The sequence below is a fragment of the Gigantopelta aegis genome, chromosome 6 (genome assembly GCF_016097555.1).
Source record: "Gigantopelta aegis isolate Gae_Host chromosome 6, Gae_host_genome, whole genome shotgun sequence".
Taxonomy (NCBI): domain Eukaryota; kingdom Metazoa; phylum Mollusca; class Gastropoda; order Neomphalida; family Peltospiridae; genus Gigantopelta; species Gigantopelta aegis.
In genome coordinates, this window is record NC_054704.1 from 76,286,932 (window position 1) to 76,310,900 (window position 23,969).

Sequence of the window (23,969 nt, forward strand, 5' to 3'; positions counted from 1 at the left end):
GTCAATATCCTAGAAGAAAGACCTGGAGAACAAGGGTTGTCCTTTTTAGGGTATGTTGCCCTCAGGCAGGCAGTGGTGCATAAAAAAAAATCCATGGGCCTACTGATATTATTTTTTATACACCCGTTTATGATGGGTTGTATTATGGTATGGCGTTGTACGTCCGTACGTCTGTCCGTCCGCCGTCAGTCTGTTAACTTTTTCTTGTCCGGACCATATCTTGCATAAAGATGCATACAGGACCATCAAACCTCGCATATAGAAACAACTTGGGATGACGATGTGTCGCGTACTATTACTAGGTCATTGTGACCTACGTTTCACGGTCTACTGCACATAATAGTAAATCCTTGTCTGGACCATATCTTGCATACAGATGCATACAGGACCATTAAACCTCACATGTAGGAACAACTTCGAATGGCGGTGTGTCACATATAATTACTAGATCACTGTGATACAAATAAATCAAATAATTTGTCTGTATTCACATAATTAGAATTGAATCATACCCGTAACATATTCATTAATATCTGTGGTTTTCCATCAAACTCCTGACGGGCGTATCGTGTACCTCACCGGTACTCTTGTTTTTTAATGTTATAGCCATTAAAACTATATAGAAACATATAGTGTAAATAATGGTGGTCTGTGGCCAGTCATACATTCAAAAATGAGAGTCATCTTAGATAATGTTGTAAAATCACATAAATATTACATTATACAGCCATTAGTAAATGGATTGGGTTTTTTCTCTTTTAGCCTACACAAATATCATTGGTGGATCCCGTGACACCCCCTCCCCCAATTTGAAATGCCATTTTTAATTACTTTAAAATATATATATTCATCATCACAATATACCCAAATGCCATGAAAACATGTCTCTAAGCATTTTTATTTTAGAAATTCCAAAGAGCATGCCCGAGAGAGACCCTCTCCCACCCACTCGTGCTCATTAGCATTCAACTTGCTCGAAGACGAAGAAGTTTGTTTTGTTTAGTGACACCACCAGAGCACATTGATTAATTAATCATCGATTATTGGATGTCAAACATTTCGTAATTAAAGTTAAAAGTAAAGTTTGTTTTATTTAACGACCCCACTAGAGCACATTGATTTTTTATCTTATCATCGACTATTGGACGTCAAACATATGGTCATTCTGACACTGTTTTTAGAGGAAACCCGCTGTCGCCACATAGGCTACTCTTTTACGACAAGCAGCAAGGGATCTTTTATTTGGGCTTCCCACAGGCAGGATAGCACAAACCATGACCTTTGTTGAACCAGTTATGGATCACTGGTCGGTGCAAGTGGTTTACACCTACCCATTGAGCCTTACGGAACACTCACTCAGGGTTTGGAGTCGGTATATGGATTAAAAATCCCATGCCTCGACTGGGATCCGAACCCAATACCTACCAGCCTGTAGACCGATGGCCTAACCACGACGCCACCAAGGCCGGTGATTTCGTAATTATGACTCGAAGTCATCAGATGAAAGCCGCTACATTTTTCCTAATGCAGCAAGGGATTCAACTTACTCGAATTGCCCTTTTTAGAATTTGTTTTAACCACATTTACAAAATCGTAGAACCGCCCCTGAATATGGCATGCCATACGCATTATTGTTTTGGGGTTTTTGGTTGGGTTGTTGTTTTGGTTTATTTAGGCTGTTGTTGTTGTTGGGGGGTTTTGGGGGGGTTAGTGGGGGGTGTCGGGTTTGTTTGGGGTTTTTTTTGGGTTTTTTTTGTAGTCGCTTCCAAATTGTTTGGTTGCAAATCTCAGCCAACTTTTTAGAGCACCATGGCAACTGCGTCGAACTGAATACTCGCGACTGGTTAACTATTAGCAAATATGTGTTTTCGGTATTGTCGTGGTGATCTAAATTATTTAAAATATTCTATTTTTAATTTCAGTGATGGACAGTTTTGTTTACTAATAAGCATCATATTCCATACTGTAAGCAATCAGAACTATATACTAGTCAGGCACATTTAAATTTTTAAAAATAATAATAATAATAATAATTAAAAAACTACTCCGTCCATATCTACGACGTCACGGTCAGCACACATCTGCCCCAAGTTCGGCCAGCAAATGTTTTGCTAACGTTCGCGAACTATTTGATTGGTTCCCGAAGTGGTAATTCGGTTTTCTGTGCAGCGTAAAAATCAGACTGGCGACCGTTAGCGACAGGTGGTTGACTAAATTTACGCCAGATGTAAAGAGGGTCGATTTCGCGCCTTTGTGACTGCGCATGGGGACGAGACGTTGTTGGTTTTTTGGGGGTCATTTGTTTTTGTGTTTTTGTTTGTTTTGTTTTTTTATAGGTTTTTTATTATTATTATTATTATCTAAATATAAAATGAAGAGAAAAAAACTCGCATAAAAGTTTGCAAACCGTTATACTATTTTATTAACGTTAATTGTCTACTAACATTATTTTATGAAGTGTGAAACAGTGAAACATTTGGTAGTTTAAAATATTTAATGAATGTTTTTTTATTAGCAGGTGCAACCCTCATTTTTGAGTATATAGCATAACAACTCTGTAACAAATAAAATTGTATTTATTTATTTATTAGCAATGGATAATAATATTTGCATAAATAATTAATGTCACATATTACTGCCAATGAGAGTCACGGCTAGTTTTACACCATAAATATTTGCACCTTGAACTTTGACACGGAACTTTCTTCGTTGGTACATTGCAACCTTAAGGAGTATCGACAGTAAACACAATTTTAAAACAAAAAGAAGAGCATTTTGAATGGTTAAGGATTATACTTAATTATAGGCCTAACACTATCAAACGTGAAATAAATTCTTGATTTTAATGTTTGTCAGAAGCGACTGATATTGAAACAATCGTTTCTCGTTCAAATCAGTGCCCCAGTACTGGTATATTTAAGATCATGGCATGTGTTATCTTGCATATAAAATATTTTTTGCTGCTAATGAAAACGTTTAGCGAGTGTCTTCTGATGTGATAAATATTTTAAAATAAAATCTCTCTACAATACCTACATAAAGGGGGAAAAAATTAGCATTTCCAATCAAATCCAGTCCATTTTGTGCAAAATTGTCCAAATTATTTTAAGCCAAATAAAGCTGGAATCAGATAAAACGCTAAAATCACATCCCTGCCTGAAGATTACGTGTCACAATTAATTAGTGTACTTTAGTGGTGTCGTTCAGCAAAATAACAGTTACCTTTGGCACACTGCCTGAACTTTCTCGTTGGATTCCGAACTGACAGTTATTGATATTAGTGTCGCTAGGTCATTTACAGGGGGTGTACATTGTGGCGAGAGAAGTTTATAGGGGGTTGAGACATGCTCCCTCGAAAAATGTATTGGGGAAAAAAAAGCAAATTTGATTGAGAAGGGGTTCAATCCCCGAACATTTCCCACCCATCCCCCTGCACACGCGTCTGTGTTGTCCAGGTCATTTTTGTATTATGCATTTTCATATGCGTGTTTTTCTCTTTCATATTGGAAGTGCTATAATTGATAGCTGTTTGGAAAATATTTATAGTGAAATATAACAGACTAGTCAACACATATTTAAAACAAAAAATATATATACTAAATCAATGTCTGCAAAGTCATTGTCAGCACACAACTCACGTAAAGAGGGGCGATTTCGCGCGACTATGACTGCGCATGTGCGTGGCTGTCAAGAGATAATGTGAAGGGCGTGGTTTCCTGACAGATGTGACGTGTGAGTCATGGTTCAAAGTAGTCAACTCACAAAAACTATGATGGAACTAGACCTACTGGTATTACATATCTGAAGACCTCAGTAGATGACAGACTTCACAAAGGCTAAGAAATGCCAACTGTTTGAATATTCAATCGTCCAACTCCGGTAAATTTAGTGCTGTAGCCTATTTATTGTTTTGACGCTTCAGATTGCATTGACAATTTTAAACACGATGGCGCATAGCTCACGGCTACCGATAGAAGACCTTGATCTTGGAGCCCTTGAAAACTTTAGTGAATTCGGGCTTTCGTGTGACAGTCATAAGCATCATAAATTTTCTATACCCGATAATGAATGCGAAATCAGACTGAAAGCGACTAAGGATGTCAAAATTAGCGCGCAATTAATAAGTTGCAGTGACGAATCGAAAAAACTGTCCGATTACGTTTTCACGCAGAGGAAGGGTAACACCATCTCCTTCGTCATCAGCTTCCCCGAATCTGGCTATTACAAGTTTGAGATATATGCTTTGCCCTCAAACTACGAAAATAAGATCCTGCCTAACGTTTTTAATTATTTGATCATAGTGGACCGGGCGACAAAAGTTGCACATGTCTTCCCCAAACAGTACGCTCAGTGGCAAGGCGTCTGCTACTTGTACGAACCACTCTTCCTCGACTCGTCCTCTGGTCTCCAAAACATCTACTTCAAGGTGCACATCCCCAATGCTGCAAAGGCGGCGATCGTTGTTGACGGCAAGGACTGGCATCATTTGCAATTAACGGGAGAGAACTTCGAGAGTACGATTGCTCTGGGTCACAGTAGAAACAAAAACTTAAAGCTTACGCTAAATGCTAATTACGTGGCGGGTGGTACAAATTATACAACGCTACTAGAGTACACTATTGTGAATACGCAAAGGTCGTTGTCACTGGTAGACGATGAAAGGAACGCGATGGCTTCTGGCTCATGGCCAGGGACAGAAGCAAATTATCTAGGAGCCCATGAAAACTTTAGTAGATTCGGGCTGTCGACTGACAGTCATAAGAAAAATAAATTTTCTGTACCCGATAATGAATGCGAAATCAGGCTGAAAACGACGAATGATGTCAAAATTATTTCGAAATTAATCGATTGCAGTAACCAATCGAAAAACCTGTCCGATTACGTTTTTAAGCAGAAGAAAGGTGATACCATTTTCTTCTTAATCAACTTCCCCAAGTCTGGCTATTACAAGTTTGAGATATTTGCTCTGCCCTCAAACCACGAAAAGGAGACCCTGCCTAACGTTTTTAATTATATGATTAAAGTGAACCGGGCATCAAAATCTGCACATGTCTTCCCCAAGCAGTATACTCAGTTTGAAGACGGAGGCTGTTACTTGTACGAACCGATCGTCCTTAGTTCGTCCTCTGGTCTCCGAAATGTCAACTTCAAGGTCCACATCCCCAATGCTACAAAGGCGGCGATCGTTGTCGACGGCATGGACTGGCGTCATTTGGAATTAAGGGGAGAGAACTTCGAGGGCGCGTTTGCTCTAGATCGCTATGGAAACAAAGACGTCAAGTTGGCGTTAAATGCTAATTACGGGACGAGTAACACACATTATACAACGCTCCTGGAGTACACGATTGTTAATACGCAAAGCTCGTGGTCACCGGTAGAAAAAGAAACGAATGTGATGGCTTCTGGCTCATGGCCTCCGGTAGAAGATCACTATCTTGGAGCCCTTGAAAACTTTAGTAGATTCGGGCTTTCGACTGACAGTCCTAAGCAACATAAATTTTCTGTACCCGATAATGAATGCGAAATCAGGCTGAAATCGACGAAGGATGTCAAAATTATTACGAATTTAATCGATTGCAGTGACCAATCGAAAAAGCTGTCCGATTACGTTTTCACGCAGAAGAAGGGCAACACCATTTTCTTCATGATCAGCTTCCCCAAATCTGGCTATTACAAGTTTGAGATATTTGCCCTGCCCTCAAACTACGAAAATGAGACCCTGCCTAACGTTTTTAATTATATGATCAAAGTGAACCGGGCATCAAAATCTGCACATGTCTTCCCCAAGAAGTATACTCAGTTTGAAGACGGAGGCTGCTACTTGTACGAACCAATCGTCCTTAGTTCGTCCTCTGGTCTCCAAAATGTCAACTTCAAGATCCACATCCCCAATGCTACAAAGGCGGCGATCGTTGTCGATGGCAAGGACTGGCGTCATTTGGAATTAAGGGGAGAGAACTTTGAGGGCGCGGTTGCTCTGGATCGCTATGGAAACAAAGACGTCACGGTGACGTTAAATGCTACTTACGGGACGAGTAACACACGTTATACAACGCTCTTGGAGTACACAATTGTTAATACGCAAAGCTCGTGGTCACCGGTAGAAGAAGAAAAGAACGTGATGGCTTCTGGCTCATGGCCTCGGGTAGAAGACCACTATCTTGGAGCCCTTGAAAACTTTAGTAGATTCGGGCTCTCGACTGACAGTCATAAGCAACAGAAATTTTCTATACCCGATAATGAATGCGAAATCAGGTTGAAATCGACGAAGGATGTCAAAATTACCATGCAATTAATCGATTGCCATGATCAATCGAAAAACCTGTCCGATTACGTTTTCACGCAGAGGAAAGATAACACCATCTTCTTCATCATTAACTTCCCCAGATCAGGCTACTTCCAGTTCGAAATATATGCTCTTCCCGCATCAGACACCAGCAAGACCCTTCTTAACGTTTTTAATTATTTGATTAAAGTGGACCGGGCGACAAAAGCTGCACGCGCCTTCCCCAAGCTGTTTGCTGAGTGGAAAAATGACTGCTACCTGTACGAACCGATCGTCCTCGACTCGTCCTGTCCCCTTCATAACGTCAACTTCAAGGTCCACATTCCCCATGCGAGAGAGGCAGTGGTCGTTGTTGATGGCATTCACTGGAACCATTTACAGTTAAGGGGAGATAACTTTGAGGGCACGGTTGCTCTAGATCGCTTCAGAAACAAGGGTGTCAAGGTCACGTTGAATGCCAATTACGGGGCGTCTAACACATACGTAACGTTACTGGAGTACAGGATTTAAGTACATGCTTTAAAGATTGACACTATTTTCTTTTTTCTTTTCTTTTTTGGTTTGTTTGAAAACAAAACAAACAAAAACGATCGCTTAATCTTTTGCATACTGCTGTACTATTTCAGAACAAAACTTTTTTTTTTTTTTTGGATCTTTTTATTAACGTTAATTTTCGACTTACATTATTTCACAATGATTGTGTCTGTTCGACTTTGCGATGAAGTTTTGACATCATTGTAAAGGTAAGAAACCTGTATTTTATGTTTTGATAAGTGTGAAAGTTAATATATTTAGCATAAGTATATATTTAAAGGCGCTCAGTCTCGGATGATTGACCTAATTATTGACCCAACAAAGTATTATATGACAATATATAAATATGATTTGTACCTAAAAGTACTTTATTGAACCATCTACATAACCACCATATCCTACTTATTATTGATATTTTGTAAAAATATTAGAATTATGTCGACGGTCCATAATTCAGAGAAAAATAACGGCTATTTGGAGAGCAGAGGTGTGATGATGATGATGATGATAACTAGTTTAACGTGCCCATATACCTCTAGGGTTTCGAACACGCCCATCTCGAATATTTATATAATTTGGAGCATTTTAGAAGGACAGTCCAAAATTAAATAAGAGAAAGAAGAGAGGATCGGACTATTTAATAATATTTAAAAAAAAAAAAAAAGTAATTTCGACATAAAATTTTGAACGCAGATCTAAAAGTTTAAAGTCCGATCGATATGTCCACGCGAGTGGCCTCGTTAAGGCCGTTTGGGTGCACAGCTTCTACGGGGAGGTGATGATGTTCCTCTCCTCAAAGTGAGGCACAAGTCTCCTGTAGCTGTGGGTGCTAAGGCAGTGGACTATCTGTGGGTACTGGGCGCCGGTGACGATCTTCATGATTCTGTGGATGGTGTTGTTATCCATGTCATGGCTGAGGAATCCCTGTCGGTAAAGATCATCCCGGCGCGACGTCACTACAATAGCTTCCACTCCCCGTAGTTTGATCGTGTGGATGGCGACCTGGTGGCCATCGGGAAACGTCTTGAAGTTTTCCTCGTAGACCCCGCCTGGCAGTCTGTCGGGGTCCGTGACGACTCCCACCAAGTACTTAAAGTACTGACCTTTGATCTTCCGCGCTACCACTCTCCAGTCACCCGAAGAGGAAGTAGAAGGCCGCGTCTTGGCTGGTTGGTCCTCCTGGGGGGTCACGGACTTCCTCTTGACAGCCCCAACATCCAGAGTCGCCGTCGCGGAGTCCCCCGTGGGTGGGGGTCTCGACGCAGACGAACGCCGAGAGGGAACAGGTGACGCTGGTCGCGGTGCACTGGTTGGCTGCTCCACTTCCCGCATCTGCACAGTCGGTGCGGCTGGTTGGCGAGTCGCCTCCTGTCGCTCCGTCCGGATTGGTCGTGGTGGGGGCGGCGACGCAGACGGGACCGCCGCTGGCATCCCCCCGAATAACCGCGTGTTAAAACGATTGACCAAGCTCGTGTAATGACAACGCTTGACCGTTATGTCCTTTGCGACGTTGGGTAAATAATAATTTAAAAAAAAATGAAAATAAGTTATTAAAAATGAATAAAAACATGTACTGAATGATAATAAGCTTATACATTAATTTATTGTAGTAACAGAAGCACGTTAAACGTCGACAATCCCGACTAGTTAGGCCTTTGCATCTAATGGTAAATTTATCGTTAGTCGTACGCGAAAAACTCTAAACATCTGGATCACAAACACCTTCATTTTCCACCTTTGTCAAATTCATTATTATGCAAAATATGCCATAACAGCTGACTTGGGATAGGAATTGTTACATTTTTAAAGAATACTCTGAACTAGACGGTGTTTATATACGATGACCGTGTATATAGCCTCCGCTAACGAGGGCTGGCTATATGCACAGCAAAAAAATGTATATCTAGACGATAAATAAGTATTTGATTGATCCTTATTACCGAACCATCTGGAACAGGAGGAATACATACTAAGTACTATACGAACAATGCGTTTTCTGAACAGGGGAGATGGGGGGGGGGGGGGGGGGGGTATATGAATATATCGGACCCTTTGTGTACGTTTTCCATAGACATATGAATAGCGTAATATTGCCCCTACAGTACTAACAAAAAAAATTATAATAATAAATAAATTAATAATAAAAAATAAACTAATAATAATAATAATAATAATAATAATAATAATAATAATAAATAAATAAAAATTACAAATTATCAGCTGCTGAGGTAGATTATCTGAAAGAGAAACTAACAACGGACAGTACACAAACTAACAGGGCTTGAACTTTCTTCACTGACTGCAATTTTGAGGCTGCTTACGTAAATTAAACAAACATTAATTTTACCGCAAATCAATATGAATAAAAGGTTATTTTTTTGTATTTAGTCATATTTCAAATGCGCAAAATTGCAAGGGGCAATAAAACTCAAAATACATATTTTTATACCAGTAACGCTGAGACCACTCCCGGGTCCCCCTCTAAATTTATGTAATGTTTCTGTAACAACCGCCCCACCCACACCACCGCGACGTGATTTTACCAACATTATAATACATGTAGTAATAATAATAATAATACACAATTAGTAGTAGTAGTAGTAGTAGTAGTAGAATTATTCTACTAATACCTTTTTGGGGTGGAGGGGGTGGTGTTTTATCTGGGGATTTTTTGGCTATTAAAATGCAAGATTAACGTGCGTGCACACACGAACAAACGGCAGGCTGAATTTGTCCCTGCACGTAGAACTGGATTCATATGGGTAAAGTAATAGTTAAGCTAATCTTTGGGCGGCAAAACATGCGACAGTATACTGTTTTTTACGCTATACATTAAACCGAATGAACACTTTGCGAATTAGTCAAAATAATTTGCAAACCTTTAACGAAAAACCACTGGCTGGTCGTAGTGGTGACGCTAGAAAACGTGTTATCCGTTTGCGAACCAAGCACTATAGCGTAACCGTCTAGACTCTCTACCCTGCTAAAGTCCATGTACACGCGCCTGATGATAATAATAATAATAATAATAATAAATGGTGAGTTCGTGTTCCGACTGTTTATTATTTTATTTCAGCGTATTCGCAGTTATTTTCGTCATGAAATAATATATTTTTTATTATTTGCTATGTATATAACCGGCCCTCATTTGCCAAGTCTCTATACACGACGGTCGTTTATATAAAATTCAAAACTACATTATACGGTTGTCGTATATATAGCCTCATCACTACGAGTCTGTGTTGCCGTATTTTTTATTACTTTTCACAAGAAGAGTTCCATTTGTTTTTTAAATGAAGCATGTCACGGAATTCCCTCGATCGTAGTACAATTGAAATGTTTTGAATCATACAATAACTAGGTTTGGTATTCCAAATGAATGTAATTTCCATTTATAATCCATATTTAGAGAAATAAGGCCCACTATATCCGTGACCGAGTGCCTATATATTCAATTTAAATATCCTGAGGCCCCTTTTTCAACTAGGTTTAAAATGACTGAAAATCTCATTTAAAACTTGAATTGATCACCTCAAGCGACTACCATGAAACATTCTTCCCTTCCTTTCTAATAGACCCGTGGTTATTAATGGTGGTGGCAGTGGGGTGCCATTGTTTTGGCGTAGGCACAGACACAGACACACACAAACGAAATGTTTGACATTCGATAGCCGATAATTAATAAATCAATATGCTCCAGTGGTGTCGTTAGACAAAACAAACTTTAAAAAACATTCTTTGGTCTCTTTCTCACCACCTCTCTCTCTCTCTCTCTCTCTCTCTCTCTCTCTCTCTCTCTCTCTCTCTCTCTCTCTCTCTCTCTGTCTGTGCTTTTGTTTCCATCTATCTATCCTACAAACTAATATCATCGAAAATCTTCGTTAGACGGTATCCATGTTAATACCACATATGTCTTCGAGGAGTGTTTATAACGACTAGACTTAATATTTATAACATACTTCTTTATGACTCATTTATGTGTACATTATTTGCCACTCTAAGCTCCCGGGCGTCAAATTGGCTATGATGGTGCTATGATGGTGCGACGTAAACTAATGATAATAAGTGTAGGCCTACTTCAGATGGCTTTGATTTTTTCTTATGCCATTTCTGTCTTCAGCAACGCCCAACATTTGAAGAGCAAATAAAAAAACATTTATGTCTCAGTTTTGGCGAAGAGAAACTTCATGATTAAGTGCAGTTTGAAAATTGTTTCTAGGTAGCAATATACCAAATAGCATTTCACTAGGTCAAAGTTCAAAGCGCACATAATTTGAATGCCGCGTTAAATACGGCCATGTCTGCGATTCAAATGTCTGTTGTCATAAAATGTTTATTCTGCTCAGTAAATTCCTATAATTTAACGAGCATCAGTGTATCGTCTATACTGTTATGCTTGAAACGCGTGGGGTCCTACTAATATTAGGATTACAGTATTTGAGAGAGAGAGAGAGAGAGAGAGAGAGAGAGAGAGAGAGAGAGAGAGAGAGAAATGTTTTATTTAACGACGGACTCAAAACATTTTATTTATGGTTATATGGTGTCAGACATATGGTTAAGGACCACACAGATTTTGAGAGGAAACCTGCTGTCGCCACTACATGGGCTACTCTTCCGATTAGCAGCAAGGATCTTTTATTTGCGCAGGATAGCACAAACCATGGCCTTTGTTGAACCAGTTATGGATTACTGGTCGGTGCAAGTGGTTTACACCTACTCATTAAGCCTTGCGGAGCACTCACTCAGGGTTTGGAGTCGGTATCTGGATTAAAAATCCCATGCCTCGACTGGGATCCGAACCCAGTACCTACCAGCCTGTAGACCGATGGCCTACCACGACGCCACCAAGGCCAGTAGAGAGAGAGACAGAGACGGAGAGACGGACTTGACGTGAGAGCTTATCCCACCCCCATCGATGGTGTAAATTGAAACGCGTACTGTAGCAGTTTTGGCTGCATAATATATGTTACGGTGCATCTTTAGGGATTTGATTTGGTGGTATACACCTTGTAAACTACGAAATAAATTACACCCCTTTTTACTTTTTTTTTTTTTTTTTTTTTTTTTTTTTTTTTTTTTACTGTGACAGATTGTTTTGAGTGGTGTTGAAGGGGTGATTAGGGATCAATGTTCTCTTTTTTTCACGGGAAAGCAGGCGTTGAAGTAAATTTGTTTTTTGTTGGGGTTTTTTCCAATATATTTTTCGGAGGAGCATGACCCAAACTCCAACCCAACCCTCCAGCCCTATAAACTGCGCTCGCTACTATTTAGACACAGACACACCCCGATAAAATTCCTACACACGCGCCTGGGAAATCTGTTGACGAGTCATAGCTTCGTACTAGAGTTGGTATACTTGAACGTAATAACCTTTTTATCTCCTCTCCTGTCCCACAATTAGTACAATGGGTGCCTCTTACAGGATACGTGCTGCAATGCTAAAATACCTTTATACCCGTCTTTATACCCGTGTTTGCAGTTCCTACACTTTCTGTCAAACATGCCACATTGGGATCAATATACACTTCATGTTATATCGCCTGTTCTAGGCTCTTCTAGATATAATAGATCGACACAAACTAGGGCCGTACACGGGATTTAACTCCTTCGCTCAGTGGAGTGTTTGCTTGGGGTGTTTGCATTTAAGGATCGAATTACCTCAGTGGACCTAATCTCTCACCGTTTTGTTTTGGGGTTTTTTGGTTTTGTTTTGGTTTTGGTTTTTAAATTTCTATTGGCCCAAAAATGTTGATAATGTTAGGGATGGGGCTCTGAATCACTATCTTTCTTTCTTTTTTTCGCCCCAACCAGTGCACCACCACTGTTATACCAAAACTTGCAAAAGCCGTAGTATGTGGTGTCCTGTCTGTGGGATGGTGTATATAAAGATCTCTAGCTATTGAAGTGAAAATGCTGCGAGTTTCCTCTTTAAAACTATAATTATATCAAAATTACCAAATGTCTGACATCCAATAGCCGATAATCCAATAGCCGATGATAAATAAATCAATGTGCTCTAGTGGTGTCGTTAAACATAACAAATTTAAAACATATCAAAATTACCAAATGTCTGACATCCAATAGCCGATAATCCAATAGCCGATGATAAATAAATCAATGTGCTCTAGTGGTGTCGTTAAACATAACAAATTTAAAACTTTATCGAAGTTGAATAGTACGAACGACACCGATTAAAATAGATACTTCTGCCACTCCGCATTATTCTGTGAAGATAAGTTCTTTTAAAAAAAGAAAAAAAGAAAGGTAGACCGGGAAAGAGGGCAAGGCGATGACTGGAATTGATTATTTAACTGCTAAATACCATGGGTGATTCATTACTTGAAAGTCTCAGCATTTACCTGTCGTACCATGGTAAATAGCACCGTGGTACAAAACAAACAGCTCCAGGTAGCATGTTTAGTGAAGGTGGAAGCGTACGTAAATTAGGTAGAACTATTTTTACACACGGCTATTTAAAAATACCCCATGTGAGTGTGTCGTGAGGACTAATTCACTGTGGAGTCTTCTGGTTTCTTCTCTTTCTTGAAACAAAAACAAACAAAAAACCGAGAAAAAAGTGAGATTCTCGTGGGGGGGGGGGGCAGCCCCCCCCCCCCCCCCCCCCAGAATCTAACTTTTTTTCTCTCTTTTTGTTGTTGTTGTTGTTTTTTACTCCAGATATAGCATACACATCCCAGGTTTAATTTGTATAGTGTTTCATTTGTTTATAAAAAAAAAAGTAGTGCACCCACCCACCCACCCACCCCCCACCCCCCTCCCCTAGGATTTTGATCAGGGTACAGCCCTGCATACACAAGTCAAGTACATATATAAGCCATATATAAGTGTGTTTCCTGGGATCAGGTGTTCATTTATTCTTTTGGCTTTAAGCTGTACGCTTAAAGTGCGAGCCGTCATATATGTTGGTTTTTTCCCTCTTAAAATAATTGCTTTTCCAAATCTTCCAGGAGTATAGACAGGGCTGCTTGCCAAGTTGTTTTAAATTCCGCATGATGCAATCCTAGGCACGAGTATATTAACCCAGGAGTATAACAGAACAGCAATGAATTGATAATACTATTACCACCACCCCCCCCCCCCCCCCCCCCCCCCCAAAAAAAAAAAAGAAAGAAAGAAAATGGCAACATTTCCGTTATAGGCGAAAATGTGTTCTGGAAGATTTTGCATTTGAAATACTAGTATTATGATTTTAAAATTGTTATAACAATTCATCAGAATTTAGTTCTTGAATGACTACTTGTCAGAATTACTAAATGTTTGACATCCAATAACTAGTGGTCTCGTTAAACAAAACAAACTTTTATCTATCCATTTTAAAACCTGAGAAGCCGGCTGCAAGTCACTTTTTTAAATAATATATATATATTTTTGTTTTGCAAGGAAACAAATGTGCTTTTTTCTCACATACATAGTCTTTAATTCAAGATGAAACTGAAATCAGTATTAACAGATTTTAGAGTTTATTGTTGTAGGTGTAATAAATTGTGCAAATTCTTTGGAAAACAAAAACTGAGACCGGTTCGCTGTAGTAGTTCATTGATTGAAGACATTTTATTGTGCAAAGAAAAAAGGAATTGGGCACGTGTTTGACAACTTCATTAGTTCATTAAGGTCATTGTATTTCATTGCGCTTTGAGACGCTGTATCGTGCTATCATCTTCTCATTCAATGTCACGTAGAATCGTGTTTAATTGTACGGCCCCTTACAACTGTGACATAGTTAAAACAACACATTTGAGAGTGGTTCATTGACGTGCAGTAAAGTGTGATGGACATAATCGTTTGTTTGGCGATTTGGGGCGGGACGTAGCCAAGTGGTAAAGCGCTCGCTTCATGCGCGTTCGGTCTAGGCTCGATCACCGTCGGTGGGACCATTGGGCTATTTTTCGTTCCAGCCAGTGCACATCGACGGGTATTCCAAGGTCGTAGTATGTGGTATCCTGTCTGTGGGATGGTGCATATAACATGGAAAAATGTAGCGGGTTTCCTCTCTAAGACTATATGTTAAAATTACCAAATGTTTGACATCCAATATCCGATGATTAATAAATCAATGTGCTCTAGTGGTGTCGTTAAATAAAACAACCTCTCCATTTGTAATTAAAACAACATATCTGAGAGTGGTTCATTGACCACAGTCAAGTGTGAAGGACAAACGTTTGAAGATTTTATCTTCTACTTTTGTTTTTACTACTAACTACTGCTTTGTTTTTCGCGTGGTTGTTTACTTGGTACACTTGTTGGGTTTGGTTCTAATAAATCCTAATTTGTGTTATCGTTAAATTTACGATACCATCGAAACATCCGGGGCGTTCGCTAGCAAAAAAAAAAAAAGAGGAAAAAAGTGTAAGTAGCGAGCGCGAAGACTGATGGGATATCACCGACGACTGACTGTCTTTGATTGCTATTTATCGCATCAAAAAACACGTGCGCGTAGCATTTGCGTTCCCGTGTAAAATAACACATGACGGGGAAACTCTCGATTTAGAAACAAACTCTGCCTCCCTTTCAAAAAAGCAATTCATTTCAGATTTATCTACTGCAAGATGTCTCGAGTACATTTGTTCCCCGTGGCAAACATATTGACTCATCTCTAATTACGTTCCTTCAAGTTGAAGAAACAGTTACCGGCGGGGGTTTCCAAATCGAGGTCCTAGCCATGTGCTTTTGAGAATAAGCTTCGTACTCAAGTCTGCTGGCAATGCAATATTCCTTGATTTATTTGTTATGTATTTTTGAACCTAGTCATTGTAAAGTGTTCTTGAGAGCCATGGCTCTATCTCACACACACACACACACACACACCCCCACCCCTCCCCGCACCAACACTCGCACCTTGGATACGCTAGTGGTCCCAATTACACAAAACGTCGTAAGCCTAGTTTTGCACGTAAACGTAAATCTACGACTAAACCACAATTCTTATTATTGTTATTATAGTACAAGAAATATAGTTTGAAGTACACATATTTAATTTTCTTTTTATTCTTAAAATGCTCCATCTTCCGTAATGATTTAATTTGATGCGTGAAATAGATGTCAAACACGTGTAAATGAATGACCGGTATAACTGCTAGTTGCAGACGTAAACTTGCGATGTATTTTTTAAATAGGCCCAAGAAGTGTAATACTGCATCATTTGTATTGGGGTTGTGTATTGTTATTGTTTTTGTTGGGGGGTTTTTTTGGGGTTTTTTTGGGGGGGGGGGGGTGTTTGTTGTTTTTTTGGTGTGTGTTTTTTTTGGGGGGGAGTCATGATTCGACATTCTTCGATTTTTGTTATTTGTTAACTAAATTATGTTTTCGCCAAATCGACGCTCTGATGGCGGATCACATTGTACATTGTATTAAATAAATATCCCCTGAATTCCGTAGATAGTGGTACGAAACTCGTTTGTTAAGTGGTTGTTTCTGTTTTGCATTAGTAAAATGCATTTCAGCGATACTGTGGCTTTAAACAGCATGTATACTGCTAGTATTCTTTACATTCACTGAATGCTGGAACACAGTCATTAGCCGCATATGGCACATTTGTGGCGTTCATTTGGTCAGATCGCGGAGCCAGTCATCATAAACGTTACACCTGCTACCGCATTCCAGCATTAAACGCATAGCCAGCTGGTGGCGCTTCAGTAGTACAGACGAAACGGTTACAAAGTTCCCTAGGGCAGACCCATGTCTAGGAGGGAGTGGGTGGGAGTCGAAACCTGATTACACCCCACCCCCACCCCCCAAAAAGGAAGTTTTTAATGCATTTTCCGGTGGAGTATGCCCACCCACCCCCACCCCACCTACCCCCGTAATACACCACTATTATTCGGCACTGAAACAAACGCACATTCTTCTGTAAATCCTGGTTGCCATAATGTATGTATCACGCCTTCTGCAGACCGACCGGCCTCGGTGGCGTCGTGGCAGGTCATCGGTCTACAGGCTGGTAGGTGCTGGGTTCGGATCCCAGTCGAGGCATGGGATTTTCAATCCAGATACCGACTCCAAACCCTGAGTAAGTGCTCCGCAAGGCTCAATGGGTAGGTGTAAACCACTTGCACCGACCAGTGATCCATAACTGGTTCAACAAAGGCCATGGTTTGTGTTATCCTGCCTGTGGGAAGCGCAAATAAAAGATCCCTTGCTGCTAATCGGAAGAGTAGCCCATGTAGTGGCGACAGCGGGTTTCCTCTCAAAATCTGTGTGGTCCTTAACCATATGTCTGACGCCATATAACCGTAAATAAAATGTGTTGAGTGCGTCGTTAAATAAAACATTTCTTTCTTTCTTTCTTTCTGCAGACCGACGTAGATTGTAGCAACCGAGCGACATTTTTTAATGAGAAAATATTCGCCTAACGGTTTGATACCTGCGACTGTCTGTGTTGTATTAGATATTTTATGGAGACTAGGCGTACTAATACTGACGGATTGTCGATTCCGACTTGCCCACGTGAAGTGAATCTTTTAACTCTTCACAAAGTAGTATTGTAAGCGAAATACTTGTTATGAAAATCGACAGTTTTGTCATATCTCTCTGTTTACTTGTGAGAGTATGATATGCAGTTTATTTCCTTACAGCTTATCGGCGCATACCAAAAAATAATCTCAAGTATTGCATAGCCATTGAAATGATCATGGATGAGTCACATGCTAATACTTGTCTTATCTTAATATATTACATTCAGAGGAACATCAAGTCTTCACAGGGTGCTCACGGTAGCTATACCATTACCATTTCTCATCTAATTACACATATTTTATGTCCTATAAAAATTGCTTGTTTATGCCAAAGCGTGCACTTCTAATTTAGCTTGTTAGAATATATCAAATATGGTAGGATTTTCGTGCCGCTTGAGTAATGAAAGCACTTCTTTCATTCTCGCGAGTCTGATAAGACTTATCTGTGTTGGAAATTCTACCACTTGGCATATTCTCCCTCCATCATTTAGCGCCGCTGATAAATGATAACAAATCAGCTGAATGTCGTTCCTGTGTGATATACATGTATTCGCTAGATCTACGTCGTAATATGTCAGCCATTTAAACAGCTGTGTTTTGATAATGCTCCTGTTGCCAGTTGATTATTAAAGTGTTCAGTCTACACCCTTGGTTTGGACAAGTTTGATATTAAACTCTATAAACAGATTTGTATTTAGGACATTCCTGAAATTATTACATGGGGTTAGGGGCGGGGGTGTCATGTCATTATGTTTTGGTAAAGCTGGTGGTAAACTTTGTTCATATTGAAGCAGATCTTTAAAAATGTTCAAAAATGTATAGTTTATAATATATACCTTGCATAATTGCATCACACCAGTTTTCATGGATGGCGGGTGTTATATACGTGTTGATGATGGTTTAATATTATTTTATTTTGTTCTTTCTTTTGGTGAATAGTCGAAACAATACCTTGCGCACCCCAGCCCATTTTATATTTCCTTGAGTATTCCGCAAGTGTATGTTGTTGTGCCGAGGCCCCCTGCCCCCCCCCCCCCCCCCCCCCAACATCTCACATGTCGCTGTTTAGAAGTAGAATGTGATAATGTGCGGGGATTTGTTTTCATTTGTTTTTAGGATGGGCTTTGTTTTGGCGGTTGTGGGCATTCAGTGTTTCTTTAGATGATTGTGTATATCTTGTAACGGCAGTAGACATGAAAGTAAATGTTAAAATCCCTCAGATCATTTGTCACGTAAACGTGGTATCCATAGGGTGTAGATCTAACTAAAGATTAAGTTATCTTCGAACGTTGGTGGTGCGGACTCGAGCCAGTGTATGTGTCTAAAACAAAAAACACAGATAACTGATCATAAATTCAAGGCCGTTACTTACTAACTAGGTGAGGGCAGGACTAGTTTTCTTGTGGCGTTAGTGGGTAGGATGGGGAGTTGTCCTAACAAGTTAAAAAGTGCCATGTCATTTCTTCTAGCTGGAATGGATACTATAATACTTTGACCCAATTTTTACTGCCCTCCCCCACCCCCTCCAATTTAAACTAGGTACGACCCTAAAATTTTATATAAGAAAGAAAAATAGAAAGATTTTTAGTCGTTTAATAATAGAAAACAACCACAAACAGTAAAAACTAAATAATGGTGCCCATTTGTTTAACATAAATGGGACTGAAAATGAGCAACCCGTTGATATCTCGTAAAATTAACTAATTTAGAGCAATGACTGATAACTCTGGTATGCATCCGATGTTAATAAGTAGACCTGTCTATTAACGTACAGGCCGGATGTTTGATGGAAATCATTAGTTTCACTGTAGTGGTCCTAGATGATGAATACAGAACATTTAAGAGTGAAATCCGCCTTTAAAAAGCAAACATAATGGCGTACATTTGTTTAACAGAAACAGGACTAGAAATGAGCAACACGTTATATAATTAGCTAATTTAGAACTGCCAGCTCTGGTATGTATCCCACGGTAAAAAGGTATCTCCTATCCTTTAAACGTGCTTGTTGGAAATCATTAGTTCCATTGCAGTGGTCAAACATGATAAACGGAGAACACGTGGAGAGTGGAAATAGATCTAATCCGCTCATTACACACAACGCAATGCAAGATCAAACTCCTTGTCAGTAGAAATAAATGTTAACTTTGAACTCAGTAAACTCAGTAAACTTGTAAACTGTTGTTTACACCGCGTTCGCCGCAGCCTAATGCGTTTGCTATTTATGGTTGGCTTTGTGTGGCCTCGTCTGTGCTCAAGATGTAACCAATACTGTTATAACATGCAGGCAAACAACACAATCTAAACGGAGGGGTTTTGCTCAATGCCGGTAATTACTTTCACATTAGCATTCAAAGGGAAACGAAAGGTTGTTCATGTGCTTTGTTGTGTTAGGAGAATTCTTTGATGGTTGTACCAGAACTGATCGTATGATGGTGGTAGTGGTGGTGGTGGTTGCGTGGAGGGTCACAGGTGGGGTGGAAAGGGGGGGGGGGGGGTCGGCTATTACCATGAGTATTCGTATATGCATTTGAGAATTGATGCAAACACTTTTGTAATGGTTGTATTAAAACTGATTGTATGTTTATGGGGTGGGGTTATTAGTGCGAGTAGTGGGTTGCGTCTGAATGATAGAAATGCTATTTAAAGTGACAGGCCATAGTTTTTAAACACTACAGCGCATGTTTCACTGTTTAAGCTGGTTTTTTATCATTTAAATCAGACATTACTTACATGTTATTGTTTAGAATATCCATTTTCATACATCCGAATTGTTTATAGTCATCCTAGTGTTGTAAAAAACAAAGAAAGAAATGTTTTATTTAACGACGCACTCAACACATTTTATTTACGGTTATATGGCGTCAGACATATTGTTAAGGACCACACAGATTTTGAGAGGAAACCCACTGTCGCCACTTCATGGGCTACTCTTTCCGATTAGCAGCAATCACTCAGGGTTTGGAGTCGGTATCTGGATTAAAAATACTATACCTCGACTGGGATCCGAACCCAGTACCTACCAGCCTGTAGACCGATGGCCTAACCACGACGCCACCAAGGCCGGTGCTAGTGTTGTAATGCCACAAAATGCATTTTTAAAAATATTTTTGAAAACGCACGTTCTTCTGTAAAGTAACGGTTGTGGAGACTAGCTTTAGTTTATTGTTAAGAGGGAATGTCCCTATTTCAACATCACGGACTCTTGTTTCACTCTGTTGCATCTTCGTTCAAACCAGTGTACCACGACTGGTATACCAAAGGCTGTTGTATGTGCTATCATGTATGTGGGATGGTGCATATTATACAAGATCCTTTGCTATTAATGGAAAAATGTAACGGGTTTCCATTCTAAGACTAAATGTCAGAATTACCAAATATTTGACATCCAATAGCCGATGATGTATAAATCAATGTGCTCCATTGGTGTCGTTAAACAAAACCAACTTCAACTATTGCATATTTATTCAGACATGATAAAGTTTTGTAGATTAACCAATAATATTACAGCTACCTCTATATTAGGGCTCCATTGCTTTGCCTTGGAGTTCGCACGGTGTTTGCCTATATTGCAAAATAGAATGTACACAATAAAAAGGTCGTGTAAGGTCGACCACCGTTTACAAGGTCATATTTTATGCACGTATCACACATGTGCATTCTAGTTGCGCGTTACCGCATAGCCGCTCTAAAGCTAATTATCTAGTACCTGTATGCAGGCGTTAGTTCTGACCTGGTTTCGGTGTGCACATACACTTGTGTTATGTGTACTTTTCACTGAGCCATGGGGATATCCTAGCTATTTATTTGCATCACAATACGTGTAAACATTTCTATCATACCCATGGCTCACATACATTTTATTCACTTTGTTTACCTACATCATATCATGTTATCACTAGCTTCGGTGTGAACATGCATTTATAGTGCTATGGATTCTTGAGGGGTGGGGTGTTACTGGTGTAGATAGAGTGGGGCTATAGCGTCTCTCCCCCCCCCCCCCCACCACCACCACCTTTAATATTTGCACCGGCCTCGGTGGTGTCGTGGTTAAGCCATTGGACATAAGACTGGTAGGTATAGGGTTCGCAGCCCGGTACTGGCTCTCATCCAGAGCGAGTTTTAACGATTCAATGGGTAGGTGTAAGACCACTACACCCTCTTGTCTCCCACTAACTACTAACAACTAACAACTAACCTACTGTCCTGGATAGACAACCCAGATAGCTGAGGTGCGTGCCCAAGACAGCGTGCTTGCACCTTAATTGGATATAAGCACAAAAAATAAGTAAAATGAAATGAAAATAATAATTGCTCTTCCCTCCGTAACACGACCTATAGTTATAGACAGCGTAGGTGCCCCCACCCCACACCCCCTAATGGGGGTGGCCTCCCAATATAAAATTCTGACTGTGCCAGTGTCCCTCACCTATTTACTTTTATCACAATACCTGTAAACAAACATGGCTCATATTCCTTTTATTTATTTCAGGTTTTGCTTGCGGCTGAAGTCACCAGATGTTATCAGTCTCCCCATTCATCGTATATATGAGAGAGCAGTGCTACTACATTAGTCGTTCGTCCATATTGGAAGAGATTTCAGGATACTCAGTTTCTGGAGGCAGCAGTCGAGGAATTCGCCATCTCAGAAAAACTTTCAATTGTTGGAATGCAGCCGAAAATCCTCTCGCCAGAACACAAATAAATCACGATTTACCGGCACTGCTGGATACAAAACAACTTCCTAAGTTAGGCTTTCGGGCAAGAATGTGTTTATGAGCACAAATAGGATGATTCAGCTCTGGAATTTCAGTCGTTATCAGAATATCTAGCAACTTTTTCTTTTCTTGTTTGTTTGGGGGGTTTTGTTTTTTCGATTTTTGTTTCTGTTTTGTTTCTCTGTTTTTTTAATGTTTGCATAACGCACGGATAGGTAAAAATGGTTTCCTAGCGTGGATCTATCATCATTATTGTTATAATTTTCTAGCAGACATCACGATGGATGGATTATTAATGCAATGTTATTGTTTTTATTGGCATAGCATACAATCATTGAGTATCAAATTCATTATTCAAGTTAGTAATGTAAAATGATTTTTTAATATATATATTCAAAAATGATTTGAAACACAAATTAACACAAAATCAATAAAATTAAGCACAATAACCGCTTACAAGCAGTTTCTGGGAGCATATAAAGCTCATTATATATTTGCTTAGCTTTTAAACTTTTTTTCTTTTGTTGTTTTGTTTATTTATTTATTCGATTACAAAAATCGCTGTTGTGTAGTGTAAAAAAAAAAAAAAAAAAAACTTACATTGTCAGCAATATATATTTAATTCCAAAACTAACCCAAAAGCGGTCCGCTATGCTGATTGTTTTTGGATTCTTGGTCTTCACTGTTTCAGAAGCTTCAATATCTGTAGAACTTGAGAACTACCGTATTTCCTCTAATAAGCGTCGGGCCTTATATAAACGCCGGATCTGTAACACTTTGCAACACAATAAACGCCGGGCATCTAATAAACGATGGGCCTCTAATAAGCGCCGGGTAAGACAACCGAAAACTGATTACTCCCTGGCATAATTTAAAAAAATAAAAATAAAACCTTATTAAAAATGATTGGTCCTTTTTTATCACTTCCTGTCTCAAAAAAAAAAAGGCCGGGTCTCCAATAAGCTTCGGGTCTGCGACCGTTTTGAAATTAATAAGCGCCCCGAACGCTTATTAGAGGAAATACGGTACATCATTGGCAGTACACTTAAAGTAAGCTGGTTTATTTTACCAGAGAAAGTGCGGTAAGGTGTGAAGACAATTTATTTCACAATTGCCTCTGTGTCATGTTAATATTTCTCAGTATCTGAGTAAATTGAACGTTGAATTCATTTCGGTTATTTATTTCAAGTTACTACATTGCTGACAGTGTCTGTGGTTGTATCAGATTGTTTTGTTTAGTCATTTTTATATTTTATTACTTAATAAATCGGTTATGTAGAATCATTTTTGTTGTTATAGAATATTATCTTAAACGATCTTATTTAAAAATAATAATAATAACATACTGTCAAGTTCTTTATTGCTTTAAGTTATACAACTTATAAGCGTTATAATAAAAACAACAAATGATATACATATAAATAAATACATACATATTTATAACATTTTGATAATAACATCACATGCATTTTCATTTCAAATTATTTTCGTGCTTATATTCAATTAAGTTTCAAGCACGCTGTCCTCAGCTATTGGGTTGTCTATCCAGGACAGTGGGTTAGATGTTAGTGACAGAAAAAGGTGTAGTGGTCGTTAAAACTCGCTTTGAGTAGGAGCCGATGCCGGGATGCGAACCCTGTACTTACCAGTCTTATGTCCTATGGCTTAACCACGACACCACCGAGGCCGGTACCACGTGCAGTGTATTCATTACAAGAACTGCGGTATACATACATGTAACTGGTAACCTACTCAGCTGCATCGTTTGGTTTAGGAAAGAACAAGTTTGTTTTTGTTTAACGACACCACTAGAGAACATTGATTAATCAACCATTGGCTATTGGATGTCAAACAGTTGGTAATTTTGACATATAGTTTTAGAGCTACATTTTTCCATTAGTAGCAGTGGATCTTTTATTTGCACCATCCCACAGACAGGACAGCACATACCACGGTATTTGG

The 23,969-nt window shown here is 39.4% G+C and overlaps 1 protein-coding gene across 1 annotated transcript; it reads left to right on the forward strand.

The window, feature by feature from the left end:
* Window positions 1-3,887: 3,887 nt before the first annotated feature.
* Window positions 3,888-23,288, forward strand: LOC121374227. The gene is made up of 2 exons (XM_041501224.1): window positions 3,888-7,029; window positions 21,782-23,288. The coding sequence occupies exon 1, from the start codon at window positions 3,947-3,949 to the stop codon at window positions 6,794-6,796; it is 2,850 nt and encodes a 949-aa protein (XP_041357158.1). The 5' UTR covers window positions 3,888-3,946; the 3' UTR covers window positions 6,797-7,029; window positions 21,782-23,288.
* The last annotated feature ends 681 nt before the right edge of the window (window positions 23,289-23,969 follow it).

What these genes read in the sequence shown, in the direction of transcription:
- LOC121374227 (XM_041501224.1), top strand. Translation starts at nt 3,947, where the DNA reads ATGGCGCATAGCTCACGGCTACCGATAGAAGACCTTGATCTTGGAGCC.